Source organism: Glycine max, chromosome 6 (assembly GCF_000004515.6).
Source record: "Glycine max cultivar Williams 82 chromosome 6, Glycine_max_v4.0, whole genome shotgun sequence".
Taxonomy (NCBI): domain Eukaryota; kingdom Viridiplantae; phylum Streptophyta; class Magnoliopsida; order Fabales; family Fabaceae; genus Glycine; species Glycine max.
This window is the reverse complement of record NC_038242.2, coordinates 4,650,576-4,668,261: the sequence shown is the minus strand read 5'-3', so window position 1 is coordinate 4,668,261 and position 17,686 is coordinate 4,650,576. Positions and strand designations below refer to the sequence as shown.

The following is a 17,686-nucleotide window of genomic DNA, read 5'->3' as shown; positions in this document are numbered from 1 at the left end:
TAATTTTTTTCCCCTACAAATAAAATAAAAAAGTGAGTTAAAGTTTTCTGAAAACTGATTTTCAAAAGCCTTTAAACAACATTCTCAAAACTAATTTTTAATAAATCTATAGGATGTGGAAAAATGTGAAGGAAGAGAAAGTGTGCAAATGAGAGTGTGATGAAAATGAAGAGAAAGAAAGGCAGTAATGTAAGTTAGAGGTGAGATTGATGTTGACAGGGAAGCAGAGAGTGCAGGCTGCAGAGCCCACAGGAAAGGGAGAGGCAACTTGAGTGCAAGGGGTATTTTAGAAATATTAAAAAACATTAACAGGTGTATTAAGCAACAACAAATTACAGATAACATTGCCTTTCTTTATTTCTTGAGAACATTGCGAAATACTGGACTGGGCTGGACTCTGGAGGGCTATCATTTGGGCTTAAACTTGTCTTTTTGTTTTCTTGGCTTAATTCTTTTGAGCTTAAACTCATTATTGGGTTAAACTTAGTTTTCATTTTTTAATGAAACCTAATTGTCATTTTTGATAAATTTAAAACCTCCAATGAAAGATACTGTGGTTTAGACCCAAAACAATTAGTAATGATTTTAACTACTTAAGATTAGAAAATCAAGTTACACATACCAAACTTTACCCATAATTCCCTCAAAAAAAAAAAAAAAACTTTACCACGTAACTGTTCCATTATTATTTAACGATAATAGTTAGTGTGAATGACTACAAATAATGATGAAAAATCTTGTGCGAAGTAAAACTAGTCAAACTTATATGGAAAGAATAAAAATAAAAAAAAAATTAAATACATATTTTACTCATATTAAAATTATTCCTATTCCTATTCCTATTCAAATTGGGGGATTATATTTATCTAATGCACTTGATTAAAAAAATAATTAACATTTTCGCAATGAATTAATAATATAATTGAAAAACTAATAAAAGATGAAGAAAAACTAATAATATAAAAAGTATCATATAATAATATAATTGAAAAACTCAATTGCTTTTCAAGAACCCATTTTCGGAATGAATTAATATTTTCTTTATGCCTGTTTATCAAAAAGAATTATTTTCTTTATACAATAAAGAAATGAGTTTTAAACCTAAAATCTCATTCAAACAACCTAAATCATTGTAACCAAAAAAAAAAACCTAAACCCTTGACTCAAAGTGGTTGGCGGTAGATCACTGTTAAAGCTCGCAGTGGAACAAAGTTTTTTTATTTTTCAGCACCGAAGTTTCTGAAAGGGAATTATCATGGGCAGGGGTGGTGTATCGACATCAGATACTGTAATGTTTTTGATAGCTGAAGTGTGTTATTAAATTTCAGACTAATAATTAATTATATAAGTAGTTGAAAGGATGGAATTTTATGAAAATACATCCGTATTTCTGTAAAAGCCAAAGATTGTGGTAAAAAAAATTATATTCATGCACAAGTGTACCAACAAATTCTATAGACGTGTCCATCTTAAAAGAAAGCGAAAGTCTTTATTCTATTTTTTTTAGCAAAAGTCCAAATCAGATTTATTTTATATTTTAATTATTATATGCAGGACAATTTGAATTGAATGTTATGGGAATGAAAATGGTAGATGACAAGTGTCCAAAGGTTACAGTTATAGCTTGCATTATGGGCATAATGCATTATTGCGAGGTTGATAGCAATTCCGTGTTCTCATCGCAGCTCTCTCACTGCAACGATTCGATGGCGACTTTGGAATTCACTCGAAGTGGACTAACACAACGCAAATGGGATATACTAATGATTTTCTCCACTTAGTGTACGTCTGCTTCATGTTATTTTTAAAGAAAAAAATAACAACAGTTCTTTGTCAAATATATAATCATTTACTTTATTTAAGTTTCGAGAAAGGTCTTAAAAGAGTAACTATTTATATAAATTTAAACATTGTCTTTTTTTTTTTTACAAAATTTAAACATTAGCAAACATGTACTAGGGTTTTGTTTTTTAAATATTGTGACTTTGTTATTTTTTTTCAAAAGAAACACTGATATTGATATAAAAAATTTATTAATTATGTTGATAATTAGTTTTTACTAAGAAATCTGATCATTTTTAATGAAATTTTTTCTCTTAAGTTTTAATAATACTTTTTTTATCAAAAAGATTTAAATTAAAATCATACTTAAGAGAATCCAATTCTGTATCACATAGATCAATAACTTGTTAGTTGTAACATTATTTTATGATAATTATTTAGAAAAACAAATTTAAGATATGCTTTCTAATTGGTATATAATATAAGAAAAATGAGAAAGTGATAAAATTAAGCTCTTCGGTTTAATATTGGTGAATACGTAATCTTTGATATCAATCAAATAAATCTTCAAATTAAAAATATGCCAGATATGTACTCAAACAGTATTGTAACAGAAAAGTTTCATTAGTCATTTAACCTTTATAAAAAAAACTGTTTATTTTAATTTTTATATTTCAAAATTTCATTTTAACTTTTATACATGTTGTTTGTAATCTCTTTTATTTTTCCGCAAGGATTAAAATTATATGTATAGAAATTAAAAAATATATTAAAATTGTACTTAAATATAATTTTGACTCTTCAAATTTGGATTGATTTTTTATTCATATTTCATTTAATTAATAATAAAAAGTGTCTGATGAAATATAAAATTGTACTCTCTATAATTGAGGTTTTCAGTGCAGGAGATCCAATCCCCTTGATTTCACCTCAATTCACTCCAAAATGAAATTCATGAATAGTTTTATTTTCATTTACAAAGTCAGGAGCACAATACCTACTAGCAGCTGCCAAATAGGTTTAGCTCCCATAAACCGAAGACACACACATATGTATTAGAATTTATAATAATTGATATATCTTAATATTAAATTTTATAGTGCTGTGAAGGCTGGCGGCACCCACCGGACAGAAGCAGAATATGGCTCTAATACCATATTAAATTTTATAGTGCAGCAAAGGCATCTAAAAGGTCCCCTTAAAAACCAGTTCATAAGGGAGTGGTCTACCCAGCTATATAAGCACTTATTATGTTCATGAATTATTCGATGTGGGACTATTTTTAACACTTAATCAAACAATTCAATTAAACTCTTCAATAAATATATATATATATATATATATATATATATATATATATTTAACTGTATTATTAGAAGATGTAGTTGCATTTGATTTCATCTATAAATAATCTACAATAACATATAATGGAGATATTCCCTTTTAATATCATATTTACTTAGACACTTTCTTAATAATACAATAGAGATATGTAAACTATCCTTTTTTGTAATTTATTTTTGGAAATTTAGCCTTCCAGGCCGAAGTATCACACTTGACACTCCCCTGTTTATGTTAGAAACTGCTCCCACTCATGACTTATATATAGCAGTTTTTACTGCTCTCCCTTATTCTTTTTCCTATCTTTTTCATTTTGTGCCTTCAAATCATGTTTATCAGCCCGTGATGTTTATATAGTTTAAAAACTAGTTCATTAATTTGAAGGTGTAATGATCATTGAAGTATAAGTGTATAACATTTTCCAAGAAACTCTTTTAATACACTGACACACAATAAAAAACTAAATCCATCACAAAATGTTTAAGTGACCTAATTATATATATATCCACCGATTTCGCTAACCTTACTACTATAATTGATTAATACTTAATGTTAATCTAACGATAAATAAGACCCAAAATAAAATTTAAGGAAAAAATTTAAATGTCAAGAGTTATATTTGAGGTCTTTTATTAATATGTGTGACAATTTTTTCAATTTATAGAGTTTTTTTTTTCATTTTTTTCACAATCTGACACTTGTTAGGCAGTTGTTTTGGTTTTGGATTGGTGTGCATTGCTCCCTTTGTTAGCTGGATTGGTGCCTCTATATCAGACTTTTTTCCTGCTCACTGTTAGCATCTCTTATGCTAAAGTGCAGCTTATTTAAATTGACTTTCATTTTGCTTTTCAGCAAGAAAGAAAAAAAATGAAAGGTTAGTATGTTTTAATAACATACAATAATAATATTATTTCACTCATTACATGCATATTGAAGTGAAACATTTGACAAATAATAATTTTATTTAATAAAATTCAACAAAAATTAATATAATTATTTTAGAAGGAAATGTAAGATTAACTTAATGGTAAAAAAAATGAGAAAGATAATGGGTTTAAATTCTCGTGCTAATAAAAACTAACAAATTAATAATATTTGTTGCTAAAAAAAATAAGACTATTAAAAAATGTACAACATGAATCTTAAAAAAAAAACACACACACATTCACGGAATAATATATTCAACTACCTTGGGCATAATGATGAAGAAAAAAATCGTATCCACGAATATCCGATGATAAAATCCGTCATGAATAAAAGATGGATGTTTTAAATAAATATATTTTACTCACAGGTAAGAGTATTTTTTATCCGCTCATAAATGGGTAGATGTGTATATCACAATGTTGATGTTACAAAAATATCCTCATTTATTTTGATGTTCTTTGTTTTAGGAAACAAGTGGCATTAGTGAAATTATTGATTAGGAAATCATTAACAATAAAAGATTTATGCAATTTAGACGGGTAGAGTTTATTGAATTATGCATTTTCAATTTATTTGGACTTATGTTTTTCTTTAAACCTATGCTTTTGAGATATTATAGTTTTATTTATACTTTGAAATTTATGTTTATTTATACTTAAAAGATACTTATTTGATGTGTTAACTATGTTGTATTATTTCATTTTTATTGTTAGTTTATTCACTAATTTTAATTGATGTTGAAAATCACTTTTTTATAAAAAAATATTTATTGTTTTAAAATTTGGAATATCCATAGATATCTACAAATATAAAAAAAAATCCACAAATATTTTCTAAACAGATACCCGGCCAATAATGAAGAAACAAGAGACAGATTTTGTTCCATGGACAAATATGTAGATAAGTACCATTCTAATTCCTACTTGGGTCAAGTGTCAAGTGTGATCCAAAGACACTTGTCACTCGAGGAGTGATGAGTAAGGACAGAAAGTGGTTAGTCCCGCGGTTCAAGTGAGTGGCCAGTGGCTGCATCCAACATGAAAAGGACCGGACCGGTTCTGTTTAATTGTCGTGGTTTGTGTAGGTCACAACTAGTGAGGGTTTTCAGGCCGGTGTAGTCTTCTCTCACTAATTAATTTGACATGAAAATTGAAACAATATATCATTAAACTATTTTTTTCTTCCTATCCTCTTCTATGACTATTTTTCGTGAAATATGATAATGTATTTATATTGATAGTAGTATTATTTAGTTTTGTATACGCAATTTCCAATTATTTTAACATGACACAAGTTCTTTTAAAATTGCTTGATAATTAGATATCATTATCCCAAATGTGACGACTATATATAGTGGTGGAACTTACAAAAATGATTAAAATAATAAAAAAGTAATAATATATAAATTTAAAGTAATAATTTCAATAATATCATTTTTATAACTCATGAGTGATTTTAAGCATGTAATTATAATGTTTTGAAGGGTTTTATTCTTTTTTATATATATATTTGTCAAAATTGTAAATTTAGTCTCCCTATTTGTCTTAGAATTCGATTTGGGTTCTATTGTAATTTAATTCACGAATTTAATCCTTCAATTTTTTTAATCCCGTTATTCACGTGTCATGTGTCACATATCGCGCGTTTATTGGACATTAATTTCGTGCACCTAATTAACGTCAACCTCCAATAAAATTATGACACATGATGATCAATATTCAATAAAAGCATGACACATGCCGGTCAAGGTAAGCAATTAATCGTCAATGTTCAATTTCATGATTGAAAACTAAAATAATGGGAATTCATAAATTAAATTATAAGGAGACCAAAATTAAACTTTGAGACAAATAGGAGGACCAATTTGATAATTTTACCTATATTTTTTTACACCCTATATGTTACTCGATCAACAAAAATTTTAAAAAAATTATGCATAATTTTTGTGTCTTTTGTGTTCATGGTTTAATATTAATGGTTCGTACCTACACGGATTTTGGTGTATATAAGAAGATTATTTTATTTTTTACACAAAAAAGAAGATTATTTATGTGATGAGAAGTTGAGTTATTATTGAGTAAGTAGATAATTAAGTTTGTTAACATTAGACTAACATTTATAACATGTTTAGATATCTTTAAAATTATGACGGTTACCTTAAAATCACGATGTTTCATTATGATTTCTTTTAAATAATTATATGTTTCTTGACTTTCTTTATCTTGATTTTATAATTGATTTTAGTCACGTCATCGTTACCATAAACATGTTATTATTTTATTTTATTATATTCTTTTTTATTAGACCACATGTATTTTTTTAAGTGAAACAAATCTACTTGAATTTTATATGATAATTAGAAATAATAATTTTTTCTCAAAATATTTAACACAACTATGTATTCAAATTTAAACTTCATATTACCGATTAAGTTGAAAGCTTAAAACAATCCGGTATCAATTTATCTGTGCATTTGATGACACATTTTTTTATTACATTAACATGTATAAACTTAATTGGGCAAAAAACAAAAATATAATATTTTCATGGGTTATTCCATACAATTACTGTTATCAGTGATAAATGTTTCGATTTTAGTAGTAAATTAATAAAATGTCAACACCTAAAAACTGAAAGCAACGAGAGAGATTTCCTCGAGGGTGAACCTTTGTTTATAATTTGTATAAAAAGCATTTTTTTAAGGCTCAAAGGTATGTTTGTATAACAATCCAATACATGTGACGAGGTTTCATTTAGGTTTAATTATACATTTTGTTACTCATCTTTCAATGTGTTTGTGAATTTTGTCACTAAACTATAAAATTTATACATTTGATCACTTATAAGTTTCAAATTTTTCCACACTTTCTTACTCATTTTTTTAAAGTGTGCATTTTAAACCCTATATTATAATTAAACATGTTTGTTTTGAAAATTAGAAAATTAGATGATAGAATGTGCAGAGTTTTGAAAGTTGGGAGATAAATGTACAAAAAACAATTTTGGTAACAAAATGATTGAATTTTCAAAAACTAAGTAACAAAATATGTAAATTTTATAATTTGATGGTAAAATTCATAAAAATATGAAAGATGAATAATTAAAAGTACAATTAAATCTTTTAGTTTTTAAGAATTGATTATCACCATGGTAGTTTTTTTTTTTTTTATCACGTCACCATGATAAATTTTAAGTTTGAATCAACGAGTTATAAAAAATATGGTTATTGTAATTCATCACCTAAAAGTACAAGTAGACGAATAAATATACAATTTGTACTTCTAACAATTTATAAATTGGTTTACTTTTTTTTAATCTTTCATTGTACAATTTATAAATTGATTTACTTTTTTTTTAATCTTTCATTGTACAATTTGTACTTCCAACAATAATTGATTCTTTATTTTAACTTACATTGCTATAAATTTGCCCTTAAAATACTAATAATTGACTATCACATGGGTAACAACAATTTGAAATTATTATGTTTTTTTTCTTGAGAAATTTTCAACAGGAGATAATTTTATTTGAGTTAAATAGAATTATCATAAATGAATTTTTTCTTTCATATATTTAATGATTTATTTCGATACAAGAAATTGAGACTATTAGTTATGTTAAAATAAAATAAATTTATACTAATTGATTCAGGCGTTAGATGGTTGAAATTATTATGTTTGTGTTTTTGTTTTTTATTTATATATCATTCTAAAATTTTAAAATAATAATAATATATAAGTATCAATATATTATTATTATTATTATTATTATGTCCCCTCAAGGGAAATCATTCGAGTATAATCCAGCTAACCTTCCAAGTGTAGTATTTGACACCGTTAGTTGATTCTAGTAATAATGAATGAAATCTCACGTGTATGGATTTACACACACCAGCAGGTAAAATTAAGCAGCAGAAATGTGTTTGTGTTATGTTTTAAAAATATTTTTATCTTCAATTATTATAATATTTTATTTTAATTTTAAACCACAGTTACGTATTTCAAAAAAAAATTATATCAAACTATACATGTATAAATAACTTTCAAATATAGATACCTACGGAGTGTTTTTTATGTAATAATAATAATAATAATAATAATAATAATAATAATAATAATAATAATAATAATAATAATAATAATAATAATATCTGAGTTCTAGTTAAAACTGATTTCGCATTATTAATAATATTCTGTTTGCCTTAAAGAAAAACATAATTGAGCTCTGGTCTAAGATGATGGACTATCGATCGACCAATCGTTGTGTAGCCACCGGGGAACCCACAAAGCTTCATATTAATAACAATAATAATAAATTGTTACAATATCACATAATTTTCATGATCGATATATATATATATATATATATATATTATAGAATAGCATAAATAAAAAGAATAACGTAGATACAATATTATAAATTAAAGTTAGAATTTGGGTATTTTGTATAAAGTTTGAATTTACATATAAAACTTTAATATATAAATTCGTAGATAAAGAATAGGAAGGAATCTTTTCTATCTAGCAGATACAAAATTATAAAATATTTAATTATAACGATATTAAAAATTAAAGTTAGAATTTTTTTTATATGAAGCTTGAATTTACATCTCAACTTTAAATATAATTTGTTTAGATAAAAATTGAGGAAGGAATCTTATCTATAGTGATAAAGTGTCTTATAATATCGTGCTTCACAAAATTGTTTACTTGAGAAAATAATTTTATACTCTTCAAATAATAATGGTAATCCTCCATTTAGACACTAAGTAAAATCTCAATCCATCATAAACTCACTTATATAATGAAAAAATGTTTTATAAAATAATATTTAAAGAAATAAAGAAAAAATCAATTAAATAACAAGATTGTATCATAATATATAAAGATTTATATGAATACTACATTAATAACCTTAAATGCTACATTATTATGTTTCCTGTTGAATCTAATTTACTTATATAATAATACATCATAATTATAATCACGGAACTATTATTGTGTTTATAAAAATCAGTACTTAATAATTTTGTTGTTTTATTTCTCAATTTGGCTTTTTTATTTCCTAATTCAATGGTATCGTTAATTGCTTCAAGACAATTTACTGTATGAATCTGAAAGTTATATAATTATTTGTTAAAAAAATATTGTAAAACTAATAGTAACTTTTTAATTAGGGAATAGTTACATTTTGAGCTAATGCTACGTTTTATAATTTTGTAAAATTATTGTATAATATAAATTATATTTTTTTGAAAGAAATATACTATAAAATAAATTTACTCATATGTATAAATGGATTTTGAAAATGATTAAGTGTGTTGATTAATTAGTACTATATGAGATTATTTTAAGTTAATCAATAATCTTAAATTTAAACACAGAGTATGTAGTTGCGGTTGTAGTCTTTAAACAAAAAAAAAAAAAAAAGAGAGAGAAGAAATTGAAAATATTTATACAGCTAAAAAGTTCTTCCAACCTATTCCTTTCATTGATTTTGATATACTATTTTCCTTTTTATAGGCTTTCATTATATGTTTTGAAGGCTTTCTCCCCTTTAAATTATGTTAAAAAAAAACTAAATAAATTAACTCAAGCACGTAATTGATGCGTCAAACCTGGAGGCTACATTAAAACGATCGATAAAGAGGACTAAACCAAAAATGCAAAAAGATCTTTGCAATAAATTTCACTCCTAATATGAATTGGCACAGTTGCCATTACGTTTGTTCTTGATCTATCACGAAGAATCAAATTACTCAAGCCCAACAACGATCTACAAGTCTACTATTAATTTCTTAACATATAATTTATTGGTAGGCTTTATTTTTGAATATATATTTATCAGACGAGAAACGAGGAAAGAGTCAACAAATTTCCCAAAAAATCTCATTTAATATTAAAGGAGTAATTCAAATGCCACAAAATTATACAAAAAAACAACAACTTATTTACACATTGTTTATTTCAACCTTAAGTTGTTTTATGAGAACCGCAACAATTGCACCTAACTTTTATGAGATTCACAATAATTGATTCAATTCGTAATTAACTTAACTACGAAAAATCTCGAAGAGCTCATAAAATAGTCTATTGCTCTATAAATTTTTAAAAATAAGAATTACAAAAAACTAAGGAGAGATTTTTTGTTTTTTTTTTTTTCTGAAGAGAATTTTTTGTTAGAAAACATATATTGTTTTAATTATTTTTTAAGTTATTATAAGTAAGGGTAGTAAACTTTTTTTTAGGAAGGGTAACATGCCTTTCAGAAAAAAAGGAAGGGTAATATGCATTATATAACAGATAGCTGGATTTTTTTTCTTATTTTAAGAATTTGATCAAAGTTTTAACTCTTTTATCACCGTATTAAATTCATGACTTAACAGTAAAAAATGTAATCCAGGAGAAGTGGTGTAGTGAAGAAAGAATCTAAATAATTTCCATAAAATTTTAGATTCAGATCTCAATCCAATTGATAAAAACACACAAAACACGTACCCTAGCAACTGGCACAATTTGCAAATAACCAATCAAAATCGAAAATTGATACTCTGTCATCACTTTATCATGCCAAACCTTCGATAAGTTTTGATAATGTGAAATATTTTTATTAATTATAAAGTTAAAATTCAATAAAATAAACGATAACATGATGACACTTGCAACTTCCTATCAAATTTAATCTCCTTTCAGTGTTAGCATAAAGCTATTGCTTTATTTCCTTTTTCTGTTTTCTGGCAAACATTCAAAAGCAATACTTAACTTAACCCCAATAATGCAACGTGACCCATTTTGAGATGGGTCAGGAGAGCCATATATTATCTATCAGATCCTATGGGTAAGCCGCACGAAAAGTAAATACCGGTTGCTCCAATGGTTTGCCTCCAACTTGCGTTTTATTTTTTGTCTTCCACACACACACCCCACTGACCACACTCTTATAAGTGCTTCCGTCGTCCAAACACTTTTTTAAAAACTTTTCTCAATATCTCAAAAATCAGTATATTCTCCCTTGTTCAATCAATTACTCTTCTTCCTTCCCTTCCTTCCTTCCTTAAACCCAATCGAAGAAAAATAAAATGTTGTTCCACAATCCACCACATACCGACTGAAAAAAAAAAACTCAGTTTGTGGGTTTATTATACTTTGATTGATTAATTAATTATTAGTTATTAGTTAGTTGGTTAATCAATGGAAGAGTGTCACACGGTGTTCGGAAAGTACGAGATGGGGAGGCTTCTCGGCAAGGGGACGTTTGCCAAAGTGTATTACGGGAAGCAAATAAGCACGGGCGAGAACGTGGCAATCAAAGTGATCAACAAAGAGCAAGTGAGAAAAGAAGGAATGATGGAACAGATCAAACGTGAAATCTCCGTGATGCGTTTGGTGCGACACCCAAACGTGGTGGAAATCAAGGAAGTGATGGCCACAAAGACAAAAATCTTCTTCGTCATGGAATACGTGCGTGGCGGGGAACTCTTCGCCAAAATCTCCAAAGGCAAACTCAAAGAAGATCTCGCCCGCAAGTATTTTCAGCAGTTAATCAGTGCCGTTGATTACTGCCACAGCAGAGGAGTATCCCACCGTGATCTCAAACCAGAGAATCTTCTCCTCGACGAAGACGAAAACCTTAAAATCTCCGATTTCGGTCTCTCTGCGCTGCCGGAACAGCTTCGTTACGATGGGCTCCTCCACACACAGTGCGGCACCCCTGCCTACGTGGCACCCGAAGTGTTAAGAAAAAAAGGCTACGATGGTTCCAAAGCTGATATCTGGTCATGCGGCGTCGTTTTGTATGTTCTTCTCGCTGGCTTTCTTCCTTTCCAACACGAGAATCTCATGACGATGTATAACAAAGTTCTCAGAGCCGAGTTTGAGTTTCCACCGTGGTTTTCGCCTGATTCGAAGAGGCTAATCTCCAAGATTCTAGTGGCGGATCCCTCGAAGAGGACCGCGATTTCCGCCATAGCTCGCGTGTCGTGGTTCCGGAAGGGCTTTTCTTCGCTTTCCGCGCCGGACTTGTGTCAGTTGGAGAAACAAGAAGATGCCGTTACGGTTACGGTTACGGAGGAAGAGAATAATTCCAAGGTCCCCAAGTTCTTCAACGCGTTCGAGTTTATTTCTTCGATGTCTTCCGGGTTTGATCTCTCGGGGCTGTTTGAGAGTAAGCGGAAGACAGCGACGGTGTTCACGTCGAAGTGTTCGGCGGCGGCGATTGTGGCGAAGATTGCGGCGGCGGCGCGGGGGCTGAGTTTCCGCGTGGCGGAGGTTAAGGACTTCAAGATCCGGCTGCAGGGCGCGGCGGAGGGGAGGAAAGGGAGGCTGGCGGTCACGGCTGAGGTGTTCGAGGTGGCGCCGGAGGTCGCCGTTGTTGAGTTTTCGAAGTCCGCCGGCGACACGTTGGAATACGCGAAGTTCTGTGAGGAGGACGTGAGGCCCGCGCTGAAGGACATTGTTTGGACGTGGCAAGGGGATGCCACGTGTGCTGCTAACGTTCCCGCCTGTCACGGTGAGGAGTGTCATAAGCAGGTTGTTGTTGTTAGTACTATATAAATTAATTAATTATAATTAGCGTGACAGTCCACGGAGAGGGTTCTAGAAACGGTAATGTTCTAACGACTTTTCTTTCTTTTGCTTTGGGTTTGTCGCTTTCGTCTTTATTCCCTGCCTGATTTTTTGGAAAGATAGGGTTTTGCACCTTTTGAAGGTGAGGCTGTACATAAACTGCAATTAAATATATTGTGCTGCTGCTACATTCGGAATGGAACTTATTTCTGTGTCCAAAATTACTTTGGTATAAAATTGTGAATGCAAATATTATTTTAAAGAGTTATGTATGATGGTGAACTCAATCAATATAAAAATATTATTGGTTGGCATTTTTAAATAAGTTAATTATAATGACATCAGTAACACTGTTTATGATAAGTTAGAAAACATCTATGAAGTAACAGTAGTGACTACTTCTGAAAATTAACTTGACTCTGATTTAAGAATAATTTACAAATTTATCTTACCTTTATTCTATAATGTTACATGAGTTTAATTTCGACAATATGAGTGTGATTTTAAAAAGTTTAGCTGAAGGCTACGAGTCAAGTGTGCTTTGATGTTTGAAGTTTGCACTTGTGTATTTCAAAGACATGTTCTTATGGTGACAGCATGTCTTGACCCTTTTCTCTTTAATTTGCCTATTGTCGGGTCTCATTTCTCATGTCCCACGGACATTGTTTCAAATTGCAGGTGAAAGAGCACGACAGAGGAGTAATATTTGTATTAAGATTAATGAATGTCTACAACAAGGAGTATATATAATAGCAAATTGACCATTTACGTGTTATATATACAAGACAAGTAATATAAATTTAAACCAACAAATGATCATGACCAGGTCAATACTCGAATATGACAGATGGGAACACTAATTCATATGGCGAAACGGAAAATCAGCAAGGTGGAAGGCATTTTCAAATGACAAAAATACAGCTCCAAGCATCCAACACAAACAGATATTAATAAATTGATACCAATAAAGCACGCCAAATTCTGGCTGAATTGAGAGAGATGACCAAGAAAGGCAAAATTGTTTGAGACAGTTACCATTTTCAAAATATGTTTGTCTTTTATGAATGTGGTTGCCCGCCCCAAAGGACCATCCCACTTTTAAGCCCCTCCAAGGAATGATCAAAATTTCTAACTAATTTGTCTATCTGAGTCTCTTTGAGGTTTGTTTGTTTTTCCTGAGAGTGGGGTGAGTGCGCCAACCAACCTCAATTATTTCATTCAATATTATAATCACTTTGTTTCACATAATTATTTGATTTTTAAAATACTTCTTTTTTCTTCTCTTTAGAACTATTTTCCTGGTTGCTAATACTATTATTTCTATTGTTGACTAGGTTGTTTAAAGTTTAAACACCCATAAAAATGAGTTGTAATACGAATATGAAGGTTAAACAAAACGGTCCATAAGGAATGGGAAAGTCTTTGAATTAATAAGTCACTACAGATACCCATCGATGCAAGCAAATGTGAAATATCTATACTCTATACTCTATAGTGTAAATTTCAATAGGAAGTTGGAACACGCCACACGAGAATAACCTACTCTAACATTTGGAAACAAGACATCCCGCACGGAACAAACTCCGACCCCACGCAATTTCTTCCTTTTCAGCAGCAAATAGAAGTAGAACAGCAACACCTCACTTTTTTTATTTTTTTTATATTAGTTTATTACTATTAGTATATTATATGGTAAGCTATTATCTACAGCATTGACTCCATTATTAAAGGGATCAGAAGACGAGAGGACCTTTTGTTTTTTGCTATAATGAAATTGTTGATTATGAAAGTGATCAATGTTCCTTGCTTTCTTTCTTACTAGCAAGAGCGTTTCTGCCTTCTAGTGTGTGCCACTATTTCTTCTGTTCCATTTCTATTTTGTTTTGTTTTGTTTTGTTTTATCTGTCATGTTAAATGCGTACCGGGTTCAGGGGATTGGTCTCCAACTATTCCATTATATAAGTGGTTCTATATATGGTATTCATTCATTGCATTTCTCTCTCACAAGCTATGTTTGTGTCTGTATGTCAAACAAGAATCCTTTGACTTTATCTTCTACTTATAAGAAGATTCATGTTCATTAAAATATTTTAAACTTAAAATATATTGTTATAACAGTAGTTATACAATGAAAGTCGCATAAAACAATATTTAAGTTTTTTCGGATGACTACAACATTTTATGTTAGTAGTTTAGTGTTGATGCGACTATCTATCTGATAGAGATCGAACTACAACAAGACTACTGTAAAACTAGAGAAACTATCATTAAAGCTAAGAAGCTAAAATCATAAACTTTTATATTTTCCATCCATTGATTCCCTAAAAGAGAATACATTTATATAATTCAAATTGATGTCAATTAATGAATAACAATTATCCATGTATCATCATCATATTATTTGCCTCTTAAAAAAGCATCATATTATTTGAAGAGACATAAAATAAAAACTAGTATAATTTACAATATAAGTATACTATTCAATATAGTCTCTAAACCATTTTGGTTTCACAATTTTTTTGAGCTTTCCCAACTAAACATTACAGATGGGCACATCAGACCTTGTCCTCAAGGTCCTGAGAATACTTGTACAGCACATAGATTAAGCTATAGACCAAGGATGGAGATTAGTTGGTAAACAAAGGGTAAATATATTTACCAATAAAAGGCTATATATTCGTCACGGGCTGGTATTAGGCCTAAAATTAAAGGTCCATGAAGAGTTATGAAATTGCTATTCTCACCACCTTTTAATTTTTTTTATTCCAAAATACTATTTTGATGAAAATATGTTTTTGTTGTATAAAGTATACAATGGAGTTGTATTTTTGTTGCAAGGAAATATGATTTTGTTCTAGACTTTGTACAATATAATTGTATTTTCATTATGCATTTTTTCCACACCCTCTTATATAGTGAAAACATGTTTTCTTTTTGCTTTAATTATTTAATTATAATAATGTATATACATTCAACTCTAAATTAAATAAAATTTTTATTTCAGTTTTTCTCTTAGCAAACGATCTAAAAAATTATATCATTTTTTTCTTCACTTGTTCTTGTTTTTCTTTTTATATTTTCTTCCCTTGTTTAAACATAGGATTAATGTTTATTCATAAAAAAAGGAAAAACAAAACAGCTAAACACAAGTAAACTGGACACGCTCTTAATATATTAATAAGGCCAAATCCATTCGGTTTTTAATTTACAGAAAATGTAAATATGTACTGTAGTATTCCAAAACTCTTTGTAGCTCTTTGTTGCTTTATATATATTTCTTAGCGTGATTATGGGCCTTTGTGCTGTGGCCATAAAGTTAAACTTATGGGCTTTGAACATTAACTTTGTGTGCTAGGCTTTCTAACCCCAGATGTTGTAATAAGAACGTGAAAAAGAACAAACCTTGAAGACATTCCTGTTTGTTTTTCCCAAGCAAGTGCTATTGTAGCAGTTATAATTCCTTAGTTTTATGTTGTGTTTGGTTTAAAGGAATAAAATATGTGTGAAAATGAATTAAGATAAAAAAGTAAAATATTTAAATTAAGGTAGAATATAAAGATGTAACATCAACTTTTAAATTTTTAAATCTTTTATATTTAAAGTTTTTTTTTTCTTTTGTCCGTACAAATGAAAGACATCTATGATGATGCGTTAGGAATTTATAATACTATGAACATTTTTTTTATGTAAGAGAATAATATATATATATTTCTTTTTTTTTCTTATCAGCAAATAAGGCCTTATAATATGTAACCGATATCAAAAAACAGCCACTGTCTGTAACAAAAAGACTACACAAATAGAGGTTACAACTTATCTATGAAAGGAATATTCAAAGATAATATATATATATTACACACTTTGGCAATGGTTATTCTTAAACAAAAATAATAAACTTTAATGAAAATTTGAAAAATGGGATAAAGTGTCAAATACTTAAATCTGCTAAGGAAAGAGATTGTATTTTTTTATATAAAAGGGAAGGACAATATAAAATTTTCATCTCCTGGAAGGGAAATGTAAATTAGTATTTAATCTAAATTAATAATAAGTAACTAAAAATCTCTAAAAAAATAATAGGAAAAAAATATCCCTACATTTATTTTTTCATGGGTGATTTAACAGTTTTGATTAGAGAAACTACATTAAAATAGATGTCAGCATTGCTTAACATAAATGCACGATCAAAAGAGACCATAAGCAACTTTCATTTTGGAATGGAAAACATGCAAAACGACAGTGATGTTGGTTGAATATTCAAGTTTTCCATGGTGCTAAGTGGGGGAATCTTGTGGAAAAAATGGAGCAAAAGGCAAGCTGTGTGACGCAAGGAGGTGATTATGCGAATAAGGTCATGTATGAACGTCGTCACCCATTTTTTTTATATAAAAAAATATATATGTATTATGCGTCAACAGACGCTAGTTTAACTGAAAATATAACATGCATTTTATTCATTAAACAATTATTTGGGGTCAGTAGTTTAGTTGTTGCTAAATAATTAATTGAATAAAGTGTATCAAGGTAATTCCTCATGCTACAAGATAAGTAAAAAATAGAAAGTGTCACTCTTACCTTTCTATATGGTAAAAATCACTTATTTTAATAAATATTTTCTTGATCGGTAATTAGTTTTTATTTTTAACCCAGTGAAAAATCCCAACAAGTTAACTAGTATTTTAAACTCTTATAAAAAAAATCCAGTATTTTAAACTCAACAATGAATAGGAAATATGTTTAATCATACGTTATGAAAAGTTAAAATAATAAGTATTTTTAATATATAAATTATATTAAAATTAAATTTATACTAAATTAACATTTTTTGAACATATTAATTATATTTTAAACTTATGATAAGCAATTTATATTGTGATAAAAATAATTTTAGTTATTCATAATTTTTTTTAAAATTATTGGAATTCAATTGAGAAATAAATAAAGGATAGATTAATTGAAAGAGATAAATGATTAAGAAAAATCAAACATACGGATGAAAATAAAGTGATTTGAGAAATAAATTTTATGGACTAGTCGTTAAATTAGATTAAGTTTGAAATAAAATTAAGAAA

The 17,686-nt window shown here is 28.7% G+C and overlaps 1 protein-coding gene across 3 annotated transcripts; it reads left to right on the top strand.

Moving 5' to 3' along the window:
- Positions 1-10,898: 10,898 nt before the first annotated feature.
- LOC100780478 (CBL-interacting serine/threonine-protein kinase 5) lies at positions 10,899-14,432 on the top strand. 3 transcript variants are annotated; one of them, XM_041016291.1, is made up of 2 exons: positions 10,899-12,558; positions 13,462-14,432. In XM_041016291.1, exons 1-2 carry the CDS (start codon positions 11,241-11,243, stop codon positions 13,563-13,565), a joined length of 1,422 nt encoding a protein of 473 aa, XP_040872225.1. In that variant the 5' UTR covers positions 10,899-11,240; the 3' UTR covers positions 13,566-14,432. The 3 variants fall into 3 exon arrangements, with proteins under 3 accessions (XP_040872225.1, XP_003526181.2, XP_040872226.1); XM_003526133.5 differs by having other exon boundaries at positions 13,441-14,432; XM_041016292.1 differs by lacking the exon at positions 13,462-14,432 and adding an exon at positions 13,293-13,434 and having other exon boundaries at positions 10,900-12,558.
- Positions 14,433-17,686: the final 3,254 nt, after the last annotated feature.